This window comes from Sodiomyces alkalinus (genome assembly GCF_003711515.1).
Source record: "Sodiomyces alkalinus F11 unplaced genomic scaffold SODALscaffold_1, whole genome shotgun sequence".
Taxonomy (NCBI): Eukaryota; Fungi; Ascomycota; class Sordariomycetes; order Glomerellales; family Plectosphaerellaceae; genus Sodiomyces; species Sodiomyces alkalinus.
Window position 1 is genome coordinate 1,878,609 of NW_021167079.1, and position 25,235 is coordinate 1,903,843.

Consider the following 25,235-nt stretch of genomic DNA (forward strand, 5'->3'; position numbering starts at 1 on the left):
GTTTGCTTGACAGTCGCTGAACTGCCGCCGATCGACATCGGGTCTTTCGGAAAATGCGCAGTCAGACGGTAGCATGACGGACACGGCTTATATCCCGATCAGGCCTTTCCCATTGCGCAAGGAGGGCCCCGGATGTAAAGCCTTGTTCTTGCGGTGTTCATCTTGTCTTATTATTCGGGGACCCCTCATCGCACTCGTTTGCCGTCGATGTATTTAGGGCTGCGGCCCTCGTAATACGGATCGGGTGCCTGCTGCTGTTTTCGTGCCTCGTATATCATGCGCTCCTCCTCATCGAGGGAGAAGGCCTTCTTCAGCCACCCCAACGCGCTGCGCTTCTTCTTGAGTTTCTTGTCGCCGTTGACGGTTTGCGAGTCATAGGTCATTGTCGTGACAGTACTGAGCATGCTTGCACCGCCCATCCTCGACGGCGCATTGCGCTGATGGCCCGGCCGGTACATCGGTGGCGGAGTCTGTGACTGGAGAGGTCGAGGCGCTGCCCCGGCCGTGAGAGGACGCTGTTGGAGTGGCGAATGAGGGCTCGCCTGGACAGGCCGGTAAAATTGTTGTTGATCTGATCGCGGGGAGGCCATGACGGGTGGCCGGATAGGGGGGGACATGTCCGCCAAGGCGCTGTAGCGTGGACGTTGGTCATCAGACCCGTAGGCCGAGTCGGGGGATTGCCGAGACGCGTATGTCGGACGCTCAAATTCCGCAGGATGCGGCTGGGGAATCTGTATGGATTCTGGCGGCGTTGTCTTGAGCGAGACGCGTTGACGGAGAGACGTTTTCTTGGCCAGGTTCTGTTCAGATCTACTCGCCATAAGGGTCGGCCTCTCCCTCTCCCTGTCCCTCACCATGGGAGAGGGCAAGGGCTCCGGGGGCTGTGGCGTGTAGGTGCGTGGTTGCAGGATGAAAAGGGGCGAATCCTCCACCACCGCATCAGAGCCAGCATAGGCGTCCGAGTTGGCGATCGACTCGGAAAATGAGCTTTGGCTGGGGTTGCGAGTGAGCCTCGGCGATAGATGAGTTGGCGGTTTGGGGAAGGATAACATCGGAGACTCGGCCTTGTTCAACGGAACGTCATAATGTGTCGATTCAGGGTTGGGCTGGGTGATGCTAGGGGCTGACGCGAAGCCATGTGGGCTATCCGCCCGGATCGTCGACCGATCCCCGCTTGCTGATGAGGCACGAGAGGATGATACCCTCGAGTTTGAGCCACACTCGGCTTCGGTCGATATCTCTTGTAACGGTATGGTAAAGGGAGGAATATTGGTCTACAGGGAAACGATGTTAGTGTTTAGTTGTTGGTTTTTCAAGCGTGCTGAACAACCAAGGTGAAAAGGAAAAGAGAAGAAAAAAGGAGGAAAAAAACCAATCTCACCCATGTTCTGCGGCTGACCTCGCCGGCCTTGCTGCTAATCTCGGCCACTATTTGCGTGAGTCTCATCACAAGAGTGTTTACTTCCTTGCCCCGGGCCTCCATATCCGCAAATGCATTGAACCAGCCCTCCGTGTTGCCCTTCATGGCCTCGTAGATGTCGAGCACATCCGGGCGGTCGCGGCGCCAGGTCCCGTCCTTCTGTTGCGCCAGGTAGAGGGCGAAGTCCCGAGCCGAAGTGAGACCCTGCTGGACATCTTTATCGTACTGCCCGAGCAGGATATTGGTGCGGGCGATGATGTGCTCAATCTTCTCGTTGCCCTCGACGATCTGAAGGCGGAAATTCCGGTCCTCGAGCAGCTTCTCGAATACGTCGATGTTTTCCATGGGCAGGCGCAGATAGTCGATGCGTTCCTGTAGGTCGGTGCTAGCTTCCTGCAAGTCCTCCATGGCGACCTCGAGGAACTCGTCCACCTCGTCGATGTGGCCCTGCAATATATTGACGACCTGGGCCGTGCTGTTGGCCATGCCGTTGAGAAGCAGATATACTCCGAAAGAGATCTGGGCCATCAGCTTGTGGAGCTCATGCTGTTGCTGGCCGGGGCGGTACCGCCAGTTGGCGCTGTAAAGCTCTTCATCGCGTTCCTGGCTGATGAGCTCTTCGCGGCGGGCTTTGGCATCGCCGAAACGAACTTTGGGCTTGGAGGCGGGTTTTCCATCTGTGACCTCGAGCAGAGACTCGGCAAAGGCGCCTTGCATTGAGGGGATGGGGTGGAGAGGGACATTCGAATGGGCGGTCGGGACCTGATTGACGGCACGGCGTGGATCTCGCGGAGGTGGAATGCGCGGCGGTTCGGAAGTGGTGGGTGTCTTCTCAGCATCGCTTCCAGCGGCCTGTTGAGCGGCGGCGTCTTCACTGGGGCCTTCGTCGTGGTCTTCATTGTTGTCCTTGCCCACTCTGATGTTCTGATGACTCAAGTGATTCGCTTCCTCCGCTTTTCCCTCTCTTGGTGGTCTGACAATAGTCACCGGGACGGCCCGTATCTCCCCTGTGTGTTCTGTAGGTTCCCGTCCGGCATCGGGCAAGTCGTCGGACGCATCTGAGTCGCTCGAGTCTTCCCAGGATCGATCGGCATCCTTACTTCCGGGCACAAACGTGGACTGGTCTAGGGTGGAAGGCGGGAGGAGGACGGGAGCGGGAAGATTGAAGCTCAGGTCGAGGGTATTGCCGGCCCCGAAGGACAGACGAGAGAACTCGGCGGAAGCGGTCATGGCGGATACCTGGGAGATAGGCGTGGTTATGTAGGGGCGGGCTTTCGTGCGACCGGTATCCAATATCGACTACTCTGGAAGGAGGGGGGGAAGGGAATAGCATAGGCTCGGTAGGGTGCCCAGTGAGTGGCTGGCTTGAGAGCGAAGTGAGGCCAGCCGGAAGAATAGAGGTGAAAGGTCAATGGTGCTAGTTCGTATGCGGGAAGCCGGGCGGCGGCGGGTGTCTTCGAGTTCGAGGGCTTCGGCGATGAGTATGGCGTTCCTGGTGCAACCAACGGCAATGACGGAGAGATGCAGCGGTCCAGTCGGGACCCCAGCTTGGAGAAAAAGAAGCGAAAAAAGAATAAAGGAAGAGGAATGTCTCGAAGGTCACCGGAGTACAATGATTTCCGGGCAGGGGAGAGGCCCAGGGGCTGCAGCCTCGAGGTGCTCGCTTCAGAAGTCTCCCAGAGCCATCATGGAGACTTGTGTGGCTTTCCCCTCCAACCCTCGTATGTAATTTTTTTTGCTCGTTTTCGTCGAGAACTCGAAGGAGGAGACTGAGAGCTCGGCGTGGATTTGACCCTTTTAGACAGCGACGGCCACGTTTACTACGATTAGAACTCGGAGACGGACGCCGGGGAAAGACGACCGGTCGAGATGTTTGCCGGATGTATAAGGTGTTGAAGGACAAGAGAACTCCTGAAAAAGAAGAAGAACGATAAGGAGGCAGTGTGAAGAAAGCGAGCGTAAGGGATGAGAACCTAAGGGGTTCAGCGCTCGAAGAGAAGGGCGGAGAAGATGGTTAGTTGTGGTAGGTAGTATGGAGTAAGGTAGGTAGTTAAAAGGGGGGAGGAATTAGGGAATTTTGCACGTATGTACCTACGTACGTAAAATGGGACGGGGGTGGGAAGGATTAGAAGTTACTGTTGGTGCGAGGTTGGGAGTTACGACGTACGCGGGAAGTATCCGTACCGCGGAATAATTTAGGTACTTCGAATACCTTACCATGCTGTGCGAAAGAAAGGGTACCTTAGTTGGACCTGGGACGAGCTTCTTAGGTATAGATACTCAGCCACCTACCCATTATTAGATGAAGACTGGAGTACCTGGTACATATTGATCAATCAAGCGACGTAAATACCTACCTAAGGTACTTCATAGAGTCGTATTATTCAGACATACAAAGTACGAGCCACCATAGTTCTGCTGCCGGCTAAGGTAGATGAGAAGCAGGAGAAGAAGCAGGAGAAGAAGCCGGAGCAATGTCTGGAAACGTCAAAAGTCACGTTCAATGTAAAGGTGGAATTTGCTGCTTCGAATCTTTCTAATTAGTCGATACCCTCTACGCCCCTTGACCCAATTTTTAAGTGCCGAGTACCTATCCTTTCATTCTCCCCCAGTCTTGACAGAGTTAAGTTACTAGGAGAATAGGTACCCAAGGGAGTTCCCAGGCACTTCTATACAATGTTGATTATCCGTACGTCGTTCGAAGCACAATGTTTCGCGTCAAAAAGCATCTGCAACTCGCGTCCCTTTGTCTCTTGTGTCCTGGCCCCAGACGCTGGGCCGGGCCCACGCGCGAGTTGCGGACAAAAATGGGGCATTAGCGGGTCCTCTGGAACACCGAACCGCACTGAACCACGAAAACTGGTCTGGGTCTGGTCGGTGTGGGACGTGGACGTGGACGTGGGGACTTCTAACCGTCGTGCCTACAACGTACCTCGATCGCCCAGATCAGGCTGGTTCGCCGGCCAATGGGTAACAGGCTTTGCCAAATCTACGGTAGGCCAAAGGATTGCCCAGGCACGAAAATGCTAGCTCCATCGATAGCGAATAACCCAATCATGGCCTCGGGTCCGGTTCGTTACCGTTCCTTTTTCATCGTCGTCCCGAATTCCCCGCTCACAAGCCATGCGACCCTCGAGGTTGCGCTAAGAAAGGGGTGGGGGTGGAGGGAAGACCGGATTGGGGGTTGGGCGGGGGAACAGGAGGCAGGAGAGAAGAGAAGGCGAAGAAGAAGAAGAAGAAGAGGGCGAGAAGAAACACAGCTCGTCGCTAAGAACACCTTCAGACAGGTCGCACCAGTACAGATTCGGAGTACGGATTAATTACTTCCTTTGTACTTTGGGGGTACAAACATCCATCCATACTGTCCGTACCTTAGTTATCAGCGCCAGCAAACGGCCTTCTACGCCGTAGGGAATTCCTTCTGCTGGAAGCGCAAAGTCACACTCCAGCCGAGATTGATTTCTTCCAACTCCGCAATGTGAAGTATCGGGATCATTAATTACGAGGCACTTAGCACTGTAGCGCTATGGCCGGACAGCTTCATGTTGTTCCTTACCTTACCTAAGGTATGTTACCTTATAAAGTACGAAAGTAATTACAAAGTATTTACCGAGTCTCCATACCTACTCCGCACTCGGTAATTACACTCATCCATCCAAGCGTTTTATTCACGCCTTGCGCATAAGAGTCGAATTTCCTCCGGCCCTTGCTCCCTACCTAGGTAGCCTAGCCTCCTTGTGAGCCACAGAGCCTTGGCTTTTGTCTTCCTACAAGTACGAACGGAAGAAGTAAATAAAAGCAACAGAAGAAGAAGACGAAGAAGAAGAAGAAGAAAAAGGGCCCCTAAACGTATCAATTAATTCGGGGTCAACACGTGAAGGAGAACTGTCCTGGATCTTAGTGTCCAATGTAATTGAATCAGCCTGGGTTAAAAGAAAGAATGTCTCTGCGTCCGAGATAAGTATGGAATAATCAACACGAAGTGCCTCACTCTCACCATTCCTTTACTCCGTACTAAGTCTTCGAAGTGGGAAGTATTCCGTACGAGTAGTAATTATCATGGTGCATCTGTTTCGTCTGTTTCGCATTATCCCACAGCACAGACGTACATTGTACGGCGAGAAAGAAGAGAACTTGGTTTCGGCATGTGAAATAGCAAACTCAGAGCCGAGAGTCGCTTGACACGGACAGAGACCCCTTTTGTAACCAAACTAATTTTAGTAAACCCGCCCCTCATGCCCCAGGGGCATTTCCTGTAAAACCACGTCCCCAGCCTGCTGGACCCGAACTCCGTCAGTCTCCAAAGTTGATATTTAAGCATGTCGCGGCTCTAGCTTTCCAACCGCCCTCGACTTCCTCTTCGACGGAACTCCGTAGTCTGCGGCTTCCGACCGTGGATCTATCTTCTGCAAACCATGGGCAGAATGTCCAGTTGGCTCGACGGCTTTCGGTTTGGTAAAGATCCTTGGGATCCTTCCCATCGATTCGAGACCTCGTGGCTGCTTTCCCCATGGCTGCTCTTCGCATTCCGTGCGTTATTCGTAAGTACCACACCCATTCACACATCGCAGGCGCGGTATCGATCGCACGCGACCTCAACGCGCAAATCGAGTTGGACTCTTTCCGGTCGAGATGCGATGCAGCCAGACGATCTAACCAGAACCCCCCCCTCTCCCTCCTCCGGCAGTGTCTCTTCATCTTTACTAGCCGCTTCTTCATCATCGGCTGGACCTGCACCCACGCAGAAGAAGGTGGATGCTACGATATCGTCATCTCCTTCGCCTACTTCACCGTCCTCACATTCTGGGGTCTGGGCTTCTACTTCGCCTTCGCCGCCCTGCACACCTTCACCTACGCCCGCACCGGCCGACCCCTCCTCGACGCCTTCCCGCGCCCGTTGCAGGCCCTGCACGCCCTCTTCTACTCCTCCATCGCCGTCTTGCCCATCATCGTCACCGTCGTCTACTGGGCCGTCTTGTGGGGTCCAGACAGCTCCTTCGCCTCCGTCTTTGCCGCCTACTCCAGCCACGCCCAGCACTCCGCCAACCTCGCCATGGCCCTTTTCGAGATCCTCATACCACGCACTGCCCACGCCCAGCTCCTCCCCGTCCACATGCTCTGGCTCATCGTCCTACTCGCTCTCTACCTCGCTCTCGCCTACCTCTTCCACGCCATCCATGGATTCTATCCCTACTTCTTCCTCGACCCGGAAGCGAACGGCCGTGGTATACTCGTTGGCTTCATCTTTGGTATCGCCGTCGGATGCCTCGTCGTTTTCGGTCTCGTCAAGGGCCTGATCTGGATCCGCCAGCGCTTGACTGAGGGCGTGCTGCGCATGGACGGCAAGTTTGCCCGTGCCTCGGCCTCGGGTCCCGATTCGAGTGCCGAGATGGGTGCTGCCCATCGGAACGGCAAGGTTGAGCCGCAGGCGGCATGACTCGAAAGGAGACGACGCAGAGGTGAATTTTAGGATGAGGATATTTGGACTGGGAGAATCGGATATTTCGACTGGAACAACTGGATATTTCCACTGGGGTCCAGGTTTTAACAGCTACGATAACTGCCACACCTAACAATTAATACGCAGAATCTGCCTACCATAACGGCGACCGTTGCTACGGCCTGCTAGTCAGGTGTGGCGCCTGCCGGCACCTAGACTCCAGTCAGCATATCCGGTTGCCCCAGTCCGACCATCCTCACCCTTAATTTAAGGTTCCATGAAAGGCACCAGAATTGTTGCGCCCCCTTGAAAATAACGGCATTTCCATCAATATATACATGTATTCTACAGTGCGCCTGCGGGAACAAGTGGACAAGGATGTAAATGCAAACTCTTATGATAGTAATGGATACCTAATGACTGCTCTTTTCGAAAACAATGGATGGAGGAACCAGGACCTAGCACTTTAGGGATATACCTCTCCTCAGTTCCGACTCGCGAATCTCGAACATGACTTGGATACCAACGAACACCGCCGCGCAGGCCGTGATAAGAAATAAGACACCTAAGAAAGCAGCGACGCAGGAGTACTGTCAGCGCCACAGCCAGAGAGAAAGGGGGTGAGCCGGGGGTGGCAGGGCGGGATCTTTGTCCTTTTGGGTGTGTGTGCGTGTGTGCTTTTTTTTTTGGGGTTAGGGGGGGAATACGTACCTGACCAGTCGTGTAGAATTTGATAAATAATAGCCTGTAGCCCGTCCAAGCCCACGGCAAAGCCGACGAGGTTGGCCGAAATCATCATGAGCACGTTGCCGACCGCCCCAACGCAGCTGAGCATGCGGTACTGCGTCACTGTGTACCGGTGCGCGGGGAAAACGAAGCCGGCAATAACCTCGGGCATCATGAAAAGAACGATGAGCCAACCCCATATCAGGAGGCGAAGGCGAATGTCATGCCAGAGCGCCACGAACGTAAAGACGAGAAGGAACGTGGCGACCGAGCGCAGGCTGCGGCGCCACGAGCTGAAATCCGAGCCGCCGAGGGGCACGTAGATGTAGCGGATCAACCACCTATTGTATGACCGGTGCCACGCCTTCCAGAAGGACTTGGTCGAGAAGTTGTTGGACACGCAACGGATCATGTTCTCGGGCGGGTCGATGCCGTCCAGGAGGGCCCAGAGCCGGAAGAGCCGCCAGGGGAGCAGGAGCTTGAGCCAGATGATGTGCAGGTTCATGTACGAGAGGAGGGCCAGCTGCGCGGCGGTATAGTCCGACCAGACGGGCGATGCGAGCGACATGGCGTTGACGTAATCGAAGTGGAGGACGACTTCCATCGCAAGGAGGACGAGGAGGAAACGAATGGCGTAGAGGATGGTGCGGGACGTCTCGATGGTCGGAGAACGATGCTTGCTCTGAGCGATAAAGTCGTTGAAGGTCACGATGGGACCGGCTAGATACAGCGGGGCGTAGATGGTGTAGGCGACGTAGTTGCGGAACGAGAATTCGGCGGCCTCGGCGGGGATGGCGATTCTGTCTCGTTCCGAGAGGTTGGCCGGATCCAGTTGCTTCTTCTTGGGGGCGTCAGTATCCTGGTTCAACGAGGTTTACACCGTCCATGAAATCCGGGGTGCATACCTCCACGGGACTGGAGCCCCTCGCGTTAAAGCTCCAGTGGTAGTCGAGGTTGAAGCTGATGAGACGGAGAATGGTGAAGTTGAATAGGACTTCCCACCGAGGGCTAAGACCGCCGAACCCGTCGAGCCACGCTCCCCATTGCACCAGGGGGGGGAGAGCATGAGCATCCCCGTGTGGTGATAAAGGCGGCGTGATGCGCATGGCTATGTCTTTGAGCCGATATCCATTGCATAGCTCGTTCGCAAACAGAGTGCAGACGTTGAATACCCATGTCGCGGCGGGCACGTGTTTTCTCGGAAGCGTCGTGGCAAGTTGGTAGTTGACGTACAGAATAGTCAACACCTTGATGGCCGAAACCCCGTGGAGCACGACGAGGAAGAGAAGGGCAAAGGCGTAGTCAAACGAGGCCCTCTGTTGCAGACGGGTCCGGCCTTGTTCAACTACAGACTTGCGTTGGATATCTGGGAGAGGGAAGACGGCGTTCCAGACCTTCCGGGCGAAGGGGTGAAGAAGAAGGAGGAGGCCCATATAGGGCAGATTGGATCGAAAGAAGCTGTACTGCGCATCGGAGACATCCTATATCAAATCAAAATTCGTGTGAGCTTCATACTGGTAGACAGGGAAAGAACATGAAGGGTGGCGACCCACGATCTTGCGCCCCAGAATCCATCCGTCCGAGAGTAGATGCTCATATTTAGGATACCTTGGGTCAGAGGCTACACCACAGTCAGCACCTGGATTCGAGAACGTCTCAGAGAGACCGGGGACAGGTTATGGTCATGAGGAGCCGCACGATTTGACACTGTGTAGGGGATCCAGAACATGTAGGGAACGGCCAGGATGAAGATAAGGTAGTAGAAATAGAATTCCGGGGTGTTCCATTTCGAAGGCTGAGCACGGCTTTGGGCTTTGTTGGGAGTGTCCTTGATCTGGGCCGAGTCGTTGCGTGCCTCAATGACAGCCTTGTACGGAACCGATGTTGAGTTCGTGAAGCGCGTGTCGAGGGTGTCGAGATCGTAGATGTTACGGAAAACGGAGGGCAGACCCATGACGGTGGCAGCAGCGGCGGCGGCCGCGTCGTTGGCAGTTTATGATGAACGGCACAAATTCATTGACATGAAGATTACTGCATCATTGGAGAGCCGCCACAGGCAAGACCATTGACCTCGAAGTATCGTCAAAGATATGCTGTTGACATACATGGGAGAGACAAAACGTTGTTCGGGAAGGTCGAGGTGTCACGAGGGGTCCGTTCGGAATTATTCCAGCACTGGAAGGCGGAACCCCGGGATGTTTTTGGGGGCCGATGCAAGGCTACTGGATAAGAACAATAGTGGAGAAAAGTATGGATAAGGGGTCCAATGAGAGGGCCCAATCAGTTTGTTACGGGACGTATGTATGTTCCTTAGCGTAAGGTACGCGGTGAAGTTCAGCCTCGTCTCCTCCTCCATCCTCCGTACACAAGCCCGCCCCCCGTATACCCACGGATACAACCAAGTTACTCACCAAGCTGTGATCCAGCTTATTAACAACATCGTTAGAATTCGTCAAGAGTCTTGTACATGATGCGTCCATTGCTTACACATCGCTTCATATGCTTTCTCTCTAGCCGTCGATGGGACACCGGTACTCTCTTCCGTGGCTGTAGGTCGTCACCCTCCTCATATGCCCGTCCTCCGCGTCTCTGGCCTCCTGTTCCGACATGAGCGCATCTAGACACGCCTGGTGGTATATATGCCTACAAGCGAGTACAACCAGTGGACCCAAAGGCTGTTCTCGCGGCTTCTTTGCGATCAGATCCATCGCGCTGTTGTCGTTGTCGTTGTCGTTGTCGTTGCCGTGGCCGTTGCCGTTGCCTTTGCCGTTGCCGTTGCCGTTGCCATTGGGGTCCCCGCCGCCGCCGCCAGGAGCATCTTGTCCCTTAGACTCCGCATGCTCACTAACCGCATCTGAAGCCATGCCCATGCCCATGCCCATGCCCTTGCCCTTTCCTTTCCCCTTGGCATCGGCTGCAGCTACATCGGAATGTCTCTGTGCCGCTTTCCCCTTGTCTCGCTCCGCCAGACTGGCCAGTTGGGCTTTCCGCTCGATTTTCCTCTCTTCCTCCAGCGCTTGCCTATCTTCCCACGCGTCGAACACATTGCCGGACACCCCGGGTCCCCACACACGGCGACCGCATGCTTCGCACGTCGAGCCCCTTGGCCGCCAGCCACGCTGTCTCAGCTCGACAGATTGCTTGACGTTTACAAAGAGACTCCGTTCCAGAAGCCGATTCGACAGACGGAGGATCGACTCCTCGTACGCGTACGCAGAGAAGATGGAAGCAAGCACGCCCCGGAGGTCGGCCAGGTTCGGGGACGACGCGGCCGCTTGCGTGAGGAAGGCGCGGAGGATGCGAAGGAACGACAAGTTGTTGCTGGCGCTTGTCAACAACCTCCTACCGCTCTGCTGCGGTGACGCACTGGATGCCGTTGTCGTAAGGAGAGCCGTGAATGTGTGCTGGACCAACGAACGCAACAGCGACACCAACCTATCGGTGTCCAAGCCCAAGCCCAAGCCCTCGGACGCCATGTCGACGTTGAAGGGCCCTAATGCATCGATGGTCGCAGACAGCCGTCGCGTCGTTCGAACTGACGCCCCTATGAGACTGAGCCAGAGCGTCTCGTCAGGCGACAAGGTCGTCTCCTTAGCCACGTGTCCTCGCCGGATGCCATTGACTGCCCTGGACGACTTGGTCTGTCCTTGGCAGAGCCAGATACCCACGTGCACATATTTTCGAAGAGCACCAAGAAGTTCCTCAGCCGCGTCCTGGAGATGAGCTGACTGCTGCTCATTGCCGTCGTCCCCAGCCCCAGATAGAAGACCCTGCAAGGCGGACTCGAGCGTCCCCAGATGCCGTACGAGCCTGTCCATAGCTTCTGTGGTTTGACCCTCGCGGGCCATCAGAACAACCGCCGCATCTATTACGCCGGTTTCCTCCATCGCCGGCAGGAGTGCTTCGAGGTTGAGGTGGAGATTGGAAAGCTGCACGGCCCCGATGTAATCAGAGACATGGTTTGGGTCAAACTTGCACATGAGCCGGACGTATCTCTCGATCAAATCTCGATCTGGGCGCAGAAGGGGCCCGTCCGTTTCCCCAGTCGCAGGCTCGAGCAGCGTCTGCAGATAGTAGAATTGAAGGCCTGGCTCGTCTTCCGCCGAGTCGAGCACCTGTCCATGAAGCTCCAGAGTCTGCTGCGCCAGTGTCCTCGCAGAGTCCGCAGGGTCGAGTCCGATTAGTTGCCGCGCGTGGCGCCGAATGACCTGCTGCACTTCGTGAACTTGCTTTTGGCTCAAGCCACTCTGTGGCCGAAGGCAATCTGCAATGCACTCAAAGACCGAGTGAGGGTCATCTGGATCCTCGAAATAGGTCTGAATCAGTTTGCCGTACTGCCCGTCCACTTTGTATTGTCGCTTCAGGATGCGGTAGAAACCTGCAGCCCGGAACATTGGCAGGAGACTGTTCATGTCCGGAGGCTGGTAGACGGATAGTAGGTATTCAGCGCTCAATTGCGCGTCATCTGCAATGTCATCCCCAGGACAATGGCAAAGGCCGTCGAGGACCCTGTTGAGGGTTGAACCGGGTAGAAGAAGATACTGGGGAAATTTTGGTAGGTTCCTCGCGATGAACATGTCTAGATAGACGGTGTCTTCAGGCGCGAAATCCGCAGGGTTCATGATCTCTAACAGAATAGACACGACGTATTGCCTATCCACCGTCATTCCAAATATCTGCTCTTCAGGTAGGTCCCCGGCAAGGCTACCAGCTTGGTTCTCGGGGGCAGAGTTGAGAAAGGAGTCTTCAAACGCTTCGTTCAGGGCACTAAGAAAGCTGGGCGCATCATACTTGAGAATAAGCCTCAAGTACGAGAAAGACGGCTCAGTCAGCCCCCGGGGCCGTGTGCGAAACTGCCTCCCACGGGCCTTCGGCCAAGTGACACTGTTTCCCGAGAAAAGAAACCAGTACAGCTCGGCTTTTGCTTTTGAAGCCTTCTCGTCTTCCAGAATTTCACCCGTAGGATAGATCCTCCCCGTCAAGGCGTACGAGAGGTAAGGGAACATCTTGGTGGAATCCGCGTCATAGGCCTCGTTATTGCCCGACGGCATATCGTCGTCGTTGTCCACCAGTGGAACGAGTAGGCTGAGCAAGTCGATGAGTGGAGTGATGTAGTCATCAAGGGCCTGGTTCCAGACATATATCAATGCATCATAGAGCCTATGCTGCTTGCACAGCGTCGTGATCTGGTCCAGATCCAGTGTCGCCGTCTCCATGTGAACGATCATTTCTTCCAGACGGCTTTCCCAGTCCTTACTGACGTAGTAGGTGACCATGGCCTTCACCACTGCCGGGGGCACGATCGTGATGGACTTATCCAAGATGTACGGCTCGAGGGTTTCCAGAAATATGCCCTCGATCCCGCCATCCTCAAACCACTCGTACATCTCGTCGAAGAGAAAATCGACGTCACCGGCGCTCTGGCATCCAATAAAGCAAGTCTCGGCCAGCTCGCGCATGTGATTGTCATCCGCCACGGCAGGCTTCTTTTGTCGCTGGCCAAAAGCGTACTTGAGCGAAGCGCTCATAATCTCCAGGAGCTTGTCGTGGACCATCGAGTGCCGAAGAGCAGCGTCTTCGGGAAGGCCGACTGTTAGTCTCTCGGCATCCCCCGTGTAGTATGATGTCGCAAGTTGGATGGCCGCCACGTAGTCTCCATTTTCCATCAGGGCTATGAGGCGATCAGCCCAGTTGGACAAGGATCCTATCGAAATGTCATTGACGCCGAGGAGAAAAATCCGGCTTCTGTACGCCTTGAAGCTCATATAGTAGGCGTCCGCCACGACACCATGCATGGACGTATCGTCCTCATCTAGTTGTTCAACGAGGGCATGGAGCTGCTTGGAGAAGAGATCGACATGATAGATGTGCTTGTGGATCAAGTCGATGCCATCCGTCATGCGCATGCTCCCATCTTCCAGGATAATCAAACGCTGGGAGATGGTCAGAACGCACAGGACCGCGCGGGTGAGCCACTGGACAGCGACGATGGGCTCCTCGCATTTCCACCTGCTCCTGGCCTTGAAGTTCAAACTCGGAGGCTTATCCTTTCTTTCCGATGCCACCTCGTCAACATCAAGTACTGTCAGGACGTTGGACCAGCAGTAGACAAGCTTGACTTTTGTGACATCGCTTCCCGTGGCAGGGTCAGGCGTTTTGAGCTTGACGGCCGGGAACCAGGCAAGGCAGCCCGTCATAGCAGTATGGGGGGCGATTTCCTTGGGCCGGGCCGACTTATGCTGGGTCTGGGCCAAGGGTGTAGTGGAGACGACAACTAGAAGGTATGGTGTCAACATAGCGGTTAGCCCCATCGTATCAGTGGCACGCTCAACGTTGCCCAGAGGCAGTGGTGCGAATGCCAAGACAGTGCTAGGCTTCAAGGGCTTCCCCGATGGAGGCGGAGCATCTGGATATCGGCCAAGGATTCTGGTGGTCTTGACGGTGCGCCCGAGTGCTCCCGTACCCCGCGTAGCCAGATGCGAGAAGGCCATTCCCCTGTCGTCTCCGGATACGAGTGCGGTGTGTCGGGTCCCAAGGAAGCCCAAGTGAGTAATAGAGACATTGGGAACATGTCCGTCGGTTGTCCTATTCTGCATTTGCGACGCATCCAGGTGTGGGATTTGGAGAAACGGCCGTGATGCTCTCGAAGTCTCCCAGGTGAAAATGTTCCCGTTAGCATGGCCCCCACCAATGGTCGTGTGGTCGGCCGAAATGGCAATGGCCGTGATAGGACCCGACTCGACAGCTTTTGTACCAGGGCCCAGGATAGTTCTGAGGGTCTGGTTGTAGTCAAAAATCAAGATTATTCCTTTGCTCGTTCCGAACACAATGTTGGTAGAAACGGCAAGACAGGTCGGCGTGCCGAAATTACGCTTCCCGATCTCTGAAAAGACCTGCGCGTTTATCTTGTTGAGTTTCGTCCATCGTACAACTTCCCACGGCGGGGACTGCGCCTCGGTGTCCTCTCGGTCGAACAGAAACTGGGAACTCATAGACGCATTTCGGCTATGGGAGAAGAAGGCGGGAGAGGAAGGCCGGGGGGATTGAGCCCGGGACGAGGAAGAGATTCGGGATTGAAATCTGCGGTCGAACGGTCGAAGGGATGGTGTCGGACTGCCTAGTCCCGGTCGCGGAGGGACACACGGAAGGGCGCTGCTTCCAGGCGACGAAAGGACAGAGCCCTAGAGAAAGTATTAAGTCTTACAGCGGTCTCAAGCGAGGTGTTCGGGAGGCATATACCTGAATCGATGGCGTATCATCTGGTACGGAGAGGAGAGATTCGATGGGACTCCCAGATCGTTGTGCGACAGCGCCTTGGGAACCGCTGTCGGAGTTTTCCTCTACTTGATCATGGATGATCTCTCCATACCGCTTCGATATCGTCCCATTCTCGATGGGACCAGAAAAGTTGGCCATCTCCTGTGCTCCCTGATCTTCATCTCCCAAGAAACCTGCTTCTGTTCTATCATGGTTCCGATCCCCTTCCAACACGTCGTCTTGGTCATTGTGTGCTTGGTCGTCCAGAGAGGACTGGTCTTCATGGACTACCATTGTGCTGCCAGATCCATCATCCCCAGTTTTTTAGGGCCGTATTATGAATTCAGGCGCATGCCATTTCTTCCGCTCAAATAGTCGATTCGAGCCCAGACAGATGGGGCAGATATGTGCGTGCATGCACTTAGTAAAGGAGGTTGTCGGAAGAATGTGAAGATCGCAGAGCTCGGGGTCGTTGGGATGGTTCTGTAGTAACCGATGTGACCAATGACGTTCAATGGGATACCGTCAATAGTTAGTCGTTTGAATCACAGTGATCAATCGCGTTGCTGGTCACGAAGCTTCGGGCTGATGATGTCTAGGTAAAGGTATGACGGGGAGGTTGGAACACAAGGCAGCGTCTTGGTACTCGCTGCAAGTGGAGCTCCCTCATCTTATCAACGCTGCATTGTTGCTTGAACCTTGCGCTGCTCCGAACAGGGGCCCATTCAGACAAGGCCATAAATACATAGCCCCACTTTGGTGCTATTGTCTTTATATTGCCCCATGCAGATATCCATTTTGGGCAGAAAGTGGGGTTGATTACTCACACCTTAGGTAATCACTCCCAGTATGTACGGCCGTACTTGGAACCACGCTCTCCAGCAAGAGACAGCTCGTAAGGTTACCGATAAATATTCCACAATATTCACCATCTCTGCAGCCAATATCCATCGCGACAAAGTGTTCTGCAACAAGATCGATTAACAAGGATATTCATACATAGACAATGTCTTCGATTGGGCCCCAACTGCCCCCCAACCTGACCAAACGCAAACGGACTCCAGATGACCAGGACGATGCTCGGTCACCCGCGAAACAAGCACGGAATGCAGAGGAGATAGAGCTCGGCGATGAGTCTTCGAGCGACGAATACGGCCCCAGTGCCCCAAAAGAGCGTTCCCCCGCTGGCCCGAAGGCTTCCATTGGACCATTTCGTCCCACTCCTGCCACTTCCAAATCAAACGTAAACGAAGAAGAAATCGGTCTCGGTAATTCAGACGACGACTATGGCCCGCCGCCGCCAATAACGGCACCTGCGCAAATATCATCACATGGAAGCCCAGAGAAGAAACCCTCACCACCCTCCCCGTCCGAGAGGAGAATAGGACCTTCCCTGCCGCCCCAACGTACTATCGGCCCGGCGGCACCCCCGCCTCTGGACTACAACCCAACCGCCGCCTCCTCACCCGCGTCATCCGACTCGGAAGACGACGGCTACGGCCCGGCGCTCCCAACTTCCAACCCATCTTCCTCCACGACAACCCGCGGTCCGCAAGTTCCCCGACCCGACGCTACCCCTGCAGCCCCGCAAGGCCCGCAGCGCGACGACTGGATGCTGGCACCCCCAACGGCATCGGGGTACCGCGAACGCGACCCAACCAAACTCAAAGCGCGCCGCTTCGCAACTAACAAACCCCACGCGCCAACGCCAGCGGCGGCAGGGGGGCCCTCGGAGATCAGCAGCATCTGGACAGAGACGCCCGAGCAGAAGCGTAAGCGCTTGGAGGACGCGGTCCTGGGCCGCGCCGCCCCGGCTGGTTCGGACCTCGAAGCCGCCACCTCGGGCCAAGGCCGGCGTCGCACGCGCGAGGATGACGAACGGGACCGTAAGAGGGCGGAGCGCATTGCGGCCGCGCGGGGCAAAAGTCTTTATGAGGAACACCAGGAAGCGCGGCGCCAGCAAGGTAACCCCGCCGGTAGCCGAAAGACGGGAGATTACCGGCCGAGGAAGGACGGGGTCGAGGAAGAGGAGGATGACCCGAGTAAGCGGGCCTTCGATCGAGAGAAGGATATGGCACTAGGGGGGCGGATTGGAACAGCGCAGCGGCGCGAGTTACTGAACAAGGCCAAGGACTTTGGCGGCCGATTCCAGAAAGGTTCATACTTGTAATGAGAAGCTCTATACGTCTCTCGCCATCCGTACGCAAGCCATAGGCACACAGATCAACACTGGCACATTTCTCCACCTAGGATAGAGGTATCATGCCCGGTAGCTCCATTCACATCAAGAACGCGGTGTACTATCCACTCTCATTTAATAATGGTTGCAGCGGAAAATGCTCATAAATTCACCGCAACTCCACCGCTCTCGACTATGGAATACCCAGAGAAAATCAAAGAACCAGAGGTCTATCTGGCCATGATGCTATGCACGAGATCCTTTACTATCTCACACCGGGATCCATCCTGCCCGTCTCCTTGCTAAGCTTCCCATCGCAGCCAAAAAGATAGCTAATGTCCAGAAAAGGGGGAGACAAAAAAGGAAAGGAAAGAACTAGGCAAAAGTGCAAACACGCTATAAACGGGTGTGGTAAGCATGGCGGGCGGAAAGAGGCGTAACAGGTTTTGTCGTGATCGTGTTGTGAAGAGTTGTGTTCGGTGGTGAAGGGCGGGAAATGAGGGCATAAACAAGTGGTCATCATAGACCACAGGAAAATGATGGTTGTCGGACGTATGCATAGTCATAGGAGAACTCATGTACATATGAATGAGATAGCGAGATGCCCGTAATCACCCATATTCATCTTCTTGCACATTCAACCCGAGCGTCACGTCACCGTACCGCTTCTGTCGTGCCGGTTGAGACCGGCTGGGTGCCAGACTCGAGCTGAGACGGGGTCACGTTCGTGACGTTCGCCCCAGATGCCATGGGTATCTCGGTCTGGGGGGATGCCTCAGTATTCCTGTTCCTCCTCCAAGGAAGCTGAAAGCGCCATCTCCGCGTATTGGGTGCTGACGAGTTTTCGCCGCTAGTCTGGGCCTCACTGGTAGTCACTTGCGGCTGGGTGACCTCCTGTTCTACCGGAGCGGTCGGGACAGCGGGTTGTGGCTCGGTACGCCGTCGCCGAGGCCTACGGGCAGCACGAGTATTGCGAGTATGCGTACCCGAGGGCATGAAACCACCGACGCGACCCCCAAACCCCCAACGGCTATTCCTTAGGTCATACCAGGCCGCCGGAGGAGCATTGTGCAGGTGCATACGCATGTGGTTGCCGTCCATAGTAGAGCCAGCATTGGGGTTGTTGGGGTCGATCTCGCCGGCTTGAGGGCGCGGCTTAGGAATGTAGTAATCGGTCTTGCAGAGAGGACAGCAAGCACGTCGGCTTGTAAGCCAGGGGTCGACGCAGACGGCATGGAAAGCATGTCCACAAGTCAATCCGCGAACGTCATCATCATCTTCAAGCGTATCGATGCAAATAGCACACGTGTCCCCGCTCGTCTCCATCAACTCAGGTGGCAAGGCAGCATTAATGTGCTCGTCGTCGTCATCATCGGCAGAAGTAACCCGTTGCAATGGTGCATCGGTCGTTGTATTGGCGGCGGGAGTGGTGGCAAGATTGTCCCTTGTTGGCTCGGGAGCAGCACGATCCGTGGATTCGCCATTATCTGCCGGCTTTGTGGCGCTCTTCTCGTCGAGCGCGTGCTGGGTTCCTTGGTCAGGACTCGTTGGGCTAGATGTTGTGGCGAGTGTTGCAGGCGTAGCTGTGGTAGCCGCAGTACCAGAAGCATCGCTCGCGTCCCTAGTCCCGGAGGGTTCCTCGGGAGCAACAGGCGGCACAATACCGTCGGCAGAACGAAGGCTACTTGCCCTACTTGCCGGGGCGGATACTCCTCCTGCGGTCGGTAACCCTTCTTTGGCGCGCTCGAGAACCCAATTCTTATATTTCATCATGGGGAATTTATCGTTCACCTCATCCATGGTCATGAGCTTCTTTTCACGGCGCCGCCGGTGGGGGCGGGGCATGTTGTCAAGGTTTATGGGTTCGCCATCCTCATTGAGACGCATTTGCCGGTTACGAGCGTTGTATCGGAAGCAGTACTTAACACCAACAATAATCCTAATGCGGCAGTTAGTGGCGGCCGATTCGAAGGTCTAGCAACGGTCGGGAATGTGGGCAGTCGGAAAGAAGCCACGGCGGACAATCGACAACTTACCATAAGTTAGTGAAGACGACACCGAAGCCCAGAGCCACAAAAAATAGGAGGGGAGAACTGCCGCCACCACCACCACCACCACCGCCGCCGCCGCCATCGCCATTACTTTCATCGGCACTGCTTGATGCCGCCGGAGGGGCGGTCGACGTTGCAGATGAAAGGGTCGGCGTCGTAGAGGCAAGATCCAAGGATGGAGATGCAGAGGAGACGGCTTGTCTGGCAACAAACTGCGTCACCCCTACAAGGGCGGATTCAATGACGGCCATCTCGCTGCACTGGCAAGTAGTAAAACGCAAACAGTCCCAGTCGTCGAGCGACGTCGGTGTTTAAAGGAAGAAATCAAATAAAGTATGGCCGGACAACCCGGATCATGGGAGACGCAGCATCCGCTCGGTTTGCGACTCGGGTGATCGATGAGAACTAACGGGGAATTGGCGATCGGGGTGACAACGGATTTCGTCACATAGGTATAGGTAGGCGTGTGGCTCAGACTTGGGGCAAGGTATCCCGCCCCCACGGGTGTGAACGTCGCCGCTTATGAATGGTCCGTTTATCCCTTCCTTCTTGATGGTGGGCGGAGCAGCGGACAACGACCTCTACTTAAGCCGGATTGATGGGAAGATGATAAAGAAGAAGACAAGGCGAGATAGGCCGACTTGGGTTGAGATGGCAGATTTGGGAGAGTAAGGTGAAGTGTCGGGGAAGGAGAGTTGGCTACCAGCGTATGCTCCGTAGGAGAGAAAGAAAGGCGGCAATAGGAATAAGTGGTGTGAGTGCGGAGACGGAGCAGCGTTGCAGGTAGGTGGGTAATAAGTCTGGGCCTGGCGAAAGAACCGAGTCCAATGGAGAAGAGGGAGGGGGGTCGGAATGGGGTCGGAATGGGGTGGTCGGCGGTTGTCGCAGGCTTGCCGGGCTAGGTACTTGGGTAGAATAAAAAGAACCAAAGACTTTAAAAAGGAAGGAGGGATGGGCGGGACGAGGGCCTCTTTGGTCGAAACCAGACAGGGAAAAGGGAGGAACCAGTCGCTTCCTGAATCGTTACGGAGCGGGTCTGCACTGTGTAACTGAGACGAAGGTACTTCAGCTAATAACTTGACCGCAGTCAATGTCTAACCGTTTCCGGGGTTTTGTGGGGGACGAGTTACAACGAGCAGCTAAGGGGACTTGGGCTGGTGTGGCTAGGCGAAGAAAGGGCTGGGGCGTTGTGGCGCTGTGGCGAGTGGTTCGCTTTCTTCTCAGGGGTGGCGCTCAATGTGGCTTGACCGTTGACCCAATGTCGAAGCATTACTCCGGACGACCGAGACTTCACCGAGTCACACGTAATGACGGAGGAGAAGTGGAGGAAGGACGCCTCTTTAATCACGCCAGAATCAATGCTACCCATCCTTTTCAAACTCATATTTTTGGTACGGCTGATATCTGCTTTGAATATCACTATCGATACGGATACTAACTCTAGGTTGTCTCTTATATATCCTTTGTTTTCGGGTCACGAATATTGTCGTCTTTTTCTCCGTCGCACAGCACCATAATTCCGGGGACCAGGGCTGTCATCACTCAGTCGTGTTAACATCACAACAGCGGTGACCTCGGTGGTCATGGGCGCACCACGTCATCGCCTCAAAATACTCTCTGTACTTCCATCATCCCTCTGTACTCCTTGAACGCCAGCCACGCAGTCCCTGCTTGCCCCGTCCTGCAGCCGCGGAGCTTCGATGCTGTGCAGCTGGAAGCTATGCGAGTGTTTCCCGTTCATCCGGACCCTACCTCGCGAGGAGTGGTCTTCTTCTTGCTTTGAACTCTTGCCCAACGAAAACCCGAGCTTTTCGAGAAACACGGGGAGATATCGTCTCAGAAAAGGCTTCATGCGCATGAGGTTGGCGCACACAATGCCGAGATTGAGCTCAACAATGGACCAAACGCCGGCCTCGGCCTGCTTTAACGAGAAGTCGGGGCTTTCCGCCAGGATCTGGATGTAGGGGGCTCGGACAATGGAGGTGATGAGGACCCTGTTGTAGCACCTGTTAGCAATACCGCAATACCGAGGGTTGCATAAGGTACCTAGGGAAGGACACAAGGTACATACGCAGACCCAAGGGTCAGAATACCCGCGATCACAAGTCTCTGCCTGAGAGGCAAATGAAGTCTCAGGATCGTGGGGATGGGTAAAAGGATAATAGCCACGTCAGACCATATATTCAACGCCACCTGCGCGATAGCGATGTTGTTTAGGCAAATCCCCGATCCCAGTTCGCGCGGATTACAGGTCCCCGCAAGCAGGCCCGTGAACGTTGTCGTGTATGCTACTAGTGTCAAGACGATAAAGTAAAGGAAACCGCGGAACCAAAGCGAGTTGCTGATGCGGTGCAATACCGAGAGAATGGCTAGCTTTGCCAACGTTGGGCACCAGATGTACGTTATAGTGATTGGGAGCAGGTACTATTATATCGGTAGATGTCAGCGCCAGCGGAGTGAGGTGGTGCATGATCTGAAGGGGGGGGGGGAGGGGGAGGTAGAATCTTCAGTATGTGGTCAGGAGGCTTTACGTTGTTGTAGTTGGCTGCTTCTGCAATGCTCACGTTCCAGGCGTGCCGGCCCCAGCCGTGATGCATGCACATCGCGACGGAGATGAAGTATCCCAAGGATGTCAGCCATGACAAGGTGACGAGAACTGCAACCCGCGAGTCAGAACCAAGCTCAAAAGCTCGCGAAACGCCAAGAGCTCAAGTCAGGATAAGGATGCAAAACTCACCAACATCAAGCTCCAGCGCCTTGACTATGAAAGTGCTGGTGATGTATCGGAGCACCTGGGTGGCTGTTGCCAGAGAATAAGTTACCCCGAAGACAATAATTGTTGCTACCTGGACCTGCGTCCAACTGGGATCAAAGTCGGGCGTAACCCCCTCGGGCGGTGGTACGACGGGCGTGTTGTAAATGTCAATACTTGACAAATCCAAAGAATCCATGGTGTTGAGCTTCTCGTGTCGGCCTCTTTACCTCGTCTGCTTCTCCTCCTCTTCTTCTTCTTCAAGTCTCCTCAACTACCTGTGGAAGGGACTGGCGCGGGCAGACCAAGAGCAGGCGCAAACCCGGGCATTGGGTCGACGAGACCTATATAAGGACATGACAGCGAGCTTGGGACACGTTATATCACCAATATGCACGAACTGGCCACCACCTAAGAATGCTGGACATGAGAACAGGGCCGTGTTTGAAGTCCTGGAAGTTCAGCCTTTGTTCAGGGGTACTGTGGATCGCCGGGATTTAGGAAGCCAGTAAACAAGCCTTTGTCTATGACCGGTGTACTCGTGAATGCTGTAAAGAGAGTGCCGAGTGCCAAAAGACAAGGAAATAATCTGCATTGTCGTCTTGCAGAACTGATCATAAACGTCGGGACCCCAGAACGTGGTATGCTTGAAGAATGAAACCCTGTCCGCGGCTCACATCCTGGCTCATCCGGCCCCGGGACAGGTCCCCGGGAGTCCAGGGACTTGGGGATAACCTCCTCTCGGGTAGTACGTGTAATGGGAATTCTACAATGGACGTGGGACCAATCGTTGTCAGAGGCCGACAAAAAAGGAGAAGTGCCAAAAGGAAAACCGGTTTAGGATGGATTACTCCCTACTTGTCAACATATTCTGTCCCTGCAATATGACAGTTGCCTAGGGTGCCCGCAACTGGGAACACTGACACTGGAATAAGGGGCTAGAGGGGGGAGAAACAGGGGCAAATATGACAGGGCGGAAATGTCGCCAAGAAGATGAACAAGATGCTGACTACCTTGCGATACGGACTACTGCGGCTGGGCTGCAGATGGACGATGCACACCTGCATGGATAATTGAAGCACATGAGAACTGAGAATGTAATTACAAGGAAGTAACTAATAAGCCGTCTTGTTCTGTCAGCAGACTGCAGCTTGAATGGCCGATGGGGCGCTCAGCCTTGACCCATGGACAAGACAATGCTAGACATAAAATCTCGTGTACGCCAGCACCTCATCTCCCCAAAATATCAAGCATTCTGCGTCTGGAAAATCCGCATGGTAGCCCGCCGCCTCCAATAACAGGTAGCATCACAGATATTTGATCAAACGACCTGTGCATCCTCGCACATTTATCCCCACCTGCCAAGGCGACACGAACAAAAAGGAGGAAAAGAGGAAAAGAGGAAAAGAAACGGAAAAAAAGAAAAAAAAGCATGACGACCAATACGCTTGTCAGGGGGCCAATGTCCCTCCGAAGTGCCCTCAACTCAGATAAGGCGTTGCCGCTGGTCACTGAGGATATCACGGCCGACTGGCTATCAGAGGCGCTCGGCGTCCCTGTCGAAGAAATCAAGCAAGCAACTGTGGTGCATGGCACGTCAACCAAGATTTTCTTAGACATAACCTATGCAGACGGTGTGCAGACCGAGATACCGACGCGGTTGTGCGTCAAGGGCGGCTTTAACCCGGCCATCCGCGAGGCCTTCCCGGAGATGTGGGGCACGTACCGGCGCGAGACCGAGTTCTACCACCACATTGCGCCACAGACGAGCATGCTGCTCCCGCGAACTTGGTACTGCGGCACTGACACGGTAAACGGGCAGGGCCTGTTCATCATGTCCGACGTAGGTCCCGAGGCCACCTTCGGCAATCCTCTAGAGCCTTGGACGCCGGACCGAGTCGCCGGCGCACTCCGCCAGCTCGCCAGCTTGCACGGCAAAACGTGGAACAGCAAGGAGACCGACTACCCATGGCTTTACGGGGAGGACGGCACCAAGCTGGCCAACCCGATGCGTACTATTATCCGTGCACTGCTGCGGCCCGAGCCCTGGGCGATTCGGTTCGCGGAGGAATGTCGACCCCCGGTGGCGCCGGAGCTACAGGACCGCGAGAGGATGGAGCGTGCTTACGAGCTTCTCTGGAAGTACACGGACGCAAACACACGCTTTCATGCCATCATCCACGGGGACAACCATGTGGGAAACACGCTCATCGCTAAGGATGGCACGCCGGGCTTTATCGACTGGCAATGCCTCCAGCACGGCTCGGCCATCCACGACCTCACCTATTTCCTCACGGGCGCGCTCACCGTTGAAGACCGCCGCAAGCACGAGGTCTCTTTGATCGAGGGGTACCTTGAGGCCCTTCACGCCGAAGGTGGGCCCAAACTCTCCAAGGATGATATCTGGGACGAATATCGGCGGCACAGTCTGCACGGGTTTCTCTGGGCCATGACGCCGCTCAAGATGCAACCCGACGACATCGTCTTTGCCATTACGAAGCGGTACTCGGCAGCCATTGTCGATCATAAGAGCCTGGAGCTCCTGGAGGCAGGCTTCTGAGAGAGAGATGGGGGTTCCAAATAGAGATCATAATACCCCGAATTGTCTTGTTTGTTCGTCTTGTGCAGTCTTCCCCGCGATGCCGATATCTTCATCGAGCATCAGACGTGATGGACCATGAAGCACTGTGCTGTCCAGGCCGTGTGAATTCGTTGCCATCGTCGAACATGCGACCGCTATTCAAGGTCCATACATCTGAGTAGGACACTGCCCTTTGCCATTCCCTGGCTAGGTTTAAGCCAGGATTCCTCGGGTGTTGAACTGCTCCTGACATGGTCGATTCTAGACAGCGAATATTAAGCCGATGTGCCATTACTAGGGAGGCTGAGAAGGGCATCAAGTCGTTTTCCATGCATTTTTCCCCCTCTCTGAAGGTATCGCCTCGTCGTCCCTTCGCCCTTTCGCCGTAGGGATCGCGAAAGAAGAAAGGGAAAAAGGGACTGACGTGGAGCGGAAGGAACCCCGTAGTTGAGTTGGACACGCCGCAAACTGATCGTCCAAAGTAACCGCCATAAAAGACATGTCTCAGTCGATAAGGGAAAATAGAATTGCCATCGTCGAGCCGCTGTGACGCGGCGATACTTGGTGATTCAAGCTCTCCACCTAATCTTTTCATTCAGATATGCTGTTGAGGTCTCACTGCTACCTACCTAGGTAGGTATTGAAGAAGGATTGGAACTTGTCCCGCAGAATCTACCTAGGGGCCCGCTTTAACGGCTTGGCTGGAGGAGAGGAGCCAACCGATTGTGCCGTACCAGTGTCTAACTGAGACAGACAAGGGGTCAAGTACCTTGAAAGGACACACACTGTGGATATAGTCACTCCGTACAGTATACCCACTGATCTTCCC

The 25,235-nt window shown here is 54.9% G+C and overlaps 11 protein-coding genes across 11 annotated transcripts; 3 read left to right on the plus strand and 8 right to left on the minus strand.

Annotated features, from left to right (window-relative positions):
* Window positions 1–185: 185 nt before the first annotated feature.
* SODALDRAFT_270204 (hypothetical protein) lies at window positions 186–2,650 on the minus strand (the record flags this gene model as incomplete). Its single annotated transcript, XM_028607705.1, has 2 exons — window positions 186–1,274; window positions 1,382–2,650. The coding sequence occupies 2 exons, from the start codon at window positions 2,648–2,650 to the stop codon at window positions 186–188; spliced, it is 2,358 nt and encodes a 785-aa protein (XP_028470060.1).
* A 187-nt stretch (window positions 2,651–2,837) lies between these two features.
* SODALDRAFT_354382 (hypothetical protein) lies at window positions 2,838–4,776 on the minus strand (the record flags this gene model as incomplete). The annotated part of the gene is made up of 8 exons (XM_028613718.1): window positions 2,838–2,967; window positions 3,032–3,093; window positions 3,266–3,331; window positions 3,815–3,898; window positions 4,114–4,290; window positions 4,353–4,371; window positions 4,539–4,687; window positions 4,771–4,776. 8 exons carry the CDS (start codon window positions 4,774–4,776, stop codon window positions 2,838–2,840), a joined length of 693 nt encoding a protein of 230 aa, XP_028470061.1.
* Window positions 4,777–5,713: 937 nt separating this feature from the next.
* SODALDRAFT_326439 (hypothetical protein) lies at window positions 5,714–7,291 on the plus strand. Its single transcript, XM_028610166.1, has 2 exons — window positions 5,714–5,961; window positions 6,108–7,291. The coding sequence occupies exons 1-2, from the start codon at window positions 5,845–5,847 to the stop codon at window positions 6,855–6,857; spliced, it is 867 nt and encodes a 288-aa protein (XP_028470062.1). The 5' UTR covers window positions 5,714–5,844; the 3' UTR covers window positions 6,858–7,291.
* SODALDRAFT_326440 (putative glycerol:H+ symporter) lies at window positions 6,932–9,717 on the minus strand. The gene is made up of 5 exons (XM_028610167.1): window positions 9,285–9,717; window positions 9,140–9,207; window positions 8,492–9,067; window positions 7,572–8,427; window positions 6,932–7,425 (listed from the first exon to the last, which is right to left on the minus strand). Exons 1-5 carry the CDS (start codon window positions 9,538–9,540, stop codon window positions 7,319–7,321), a joined length of 1,863 nt encoding a protein of 620 aa, XP_028470063.1. The 5' UTR covers window positions 9,541–9,717; the 3' UTR covers window positions 6,932–7,318.
* Window positions 9,718–9,810: 93 nt separating this feature from the next.
* SODALDRAFT_374612 (hypothetical protein) lies at window positions 9,811–15,438 on the minus strand. The gene is made up of 2 exons (XM_028614687.1): window positions 14,826–15,438; window positions 9,811–14,767 (listed from the first exon to the last, which is right to left on the minus strand). The coding sequence occupies exons 1-2, from the start codon at window positions 15,135–15,137 to the stop codon at window positions 10,097–10,099; spliced, it is 4,983 nt and encodes a 1,660-aa protein (XP_028470064.1). The 5' UTR covers window positions 15,138–15,438; the 3' UTR covers window positions 9,811–10,096.
* Window positions 15,439–15,772: 334 nt separating this feature from the next.
* SODALDRAFT_303434 (hypothetical protein) lies at window positions 15,773–17,013 on the plus strand (the record flags this gene model as incomplete). The annotated part of the gene is made up of 2 exons (XM_028608951.1): window positions 15,773–16,086; window positions 16,192–17,013. Exons 1-2 carry the CDS (start codon window positions 15,850–15,852, stop codon window positions 17,011–17,013), a joined length of 1,059 nt encoding a protein of 352 aa, XP_028470065.1. The 5' UTR covers window positions 15,773–15,849.
* A 663-nt stretch (window positions 17,014–17,676) lies between these two features.
* SODALDRAFT_268124 (hypothetical protein) lies at window positions 17,677–19,324 on the minus strand (the record flags this gene model as incomplete). Its single annotated transcript, XM_028607593.1, has 2 exons — window positions 17,677–18,961; window positions 19,059–19,324. 2 exons carry the CDS (start codon window positions 19,322–19,324, stop codon window positions 17,677–17,679), a joined length of 1,551 nt encoding a protein of 516 aa, XP_028470066.1.
* A 1,141-nt stretch (window positions 19,325–20,465) lies between these two features.
* On the minus strand, window positions 20,466–22,193 carry SODALDRAFT_341750 (hypothetical protein). The gene is made up of 5 exons (XM_028613050.1): window positions 21,811–22,193; window positions 21,605–21,729; window positions 21,145–21,497; window positions 20,859–21,067; window positions 20,466–20,825 (listed from the first exon to the last, which is right to left on the minus strand). The coding sequence occupies exons 1-5, from the start codon at window positions 22,022–22,024 to the stop codon at window positions 20,671–20,673; spliced, it is 1,056 nt and encodes a 351-aa protein (XP_028470067.1). The 5' UTR covers window positions 22,025–22,193; the 3' UTR covers window positions 20,466–20,670.
* SODALDRAFT_354389 (hypothetical protein) lies at window positions 22,096–23,059 on the minus strand (the record flags this gene model as incomplete). Its single annotated transcript, XM_028613719.1, has 7 exons — window positions 22,096–22,169; window positions 22,223–22,290; window positions 22,365–22,471; window positions 22,503–22,591; window positions 22,853–22,886; window positions 22,971–23,001; window positions 23,055–23,059. 7 exons carry the CDS (start codon window positions 23,057–23,059, stop codon window positions 22,096–22,098), a joined length of 408 nt encoding a protein of 135 aa, XP_028470068.1.
* Window positions 23,058–24,884, plus strand: SODALDRAFT_287400 (hypothetical protein). The gene has a single exon (XM_028608570.1). It carries the CDS (start codon window positions 23,258–23,260, stop codon window positions 24,383–24,385), a length of 1,128 nt encoding a protein of 375 aa, XP_028470069.1. The 5' UTR covers window positions 23,058–23,257; the 3' UTR covers window positions 24,386–24,884.
* Window positions 24,432–25,186, minus strand: SODALDRAFT_11275 (hypothetical protein). Its single transcript, XM_028606562.1, has one exon. The coding sequence runs from the start codon at window positions 24,999–25,001 to the stop codon at window positions 24,477–24,479; it is 525 nt and encodes a 174-aa protein (XP_028470070.1). The 5' UTR covers window positions 25,002–25,186; the 3' UTR covers window positions 24,432–24,476.
* Between the last annotated feature and the right edge of the window lie 49 nt (window positions 25,187–25,235).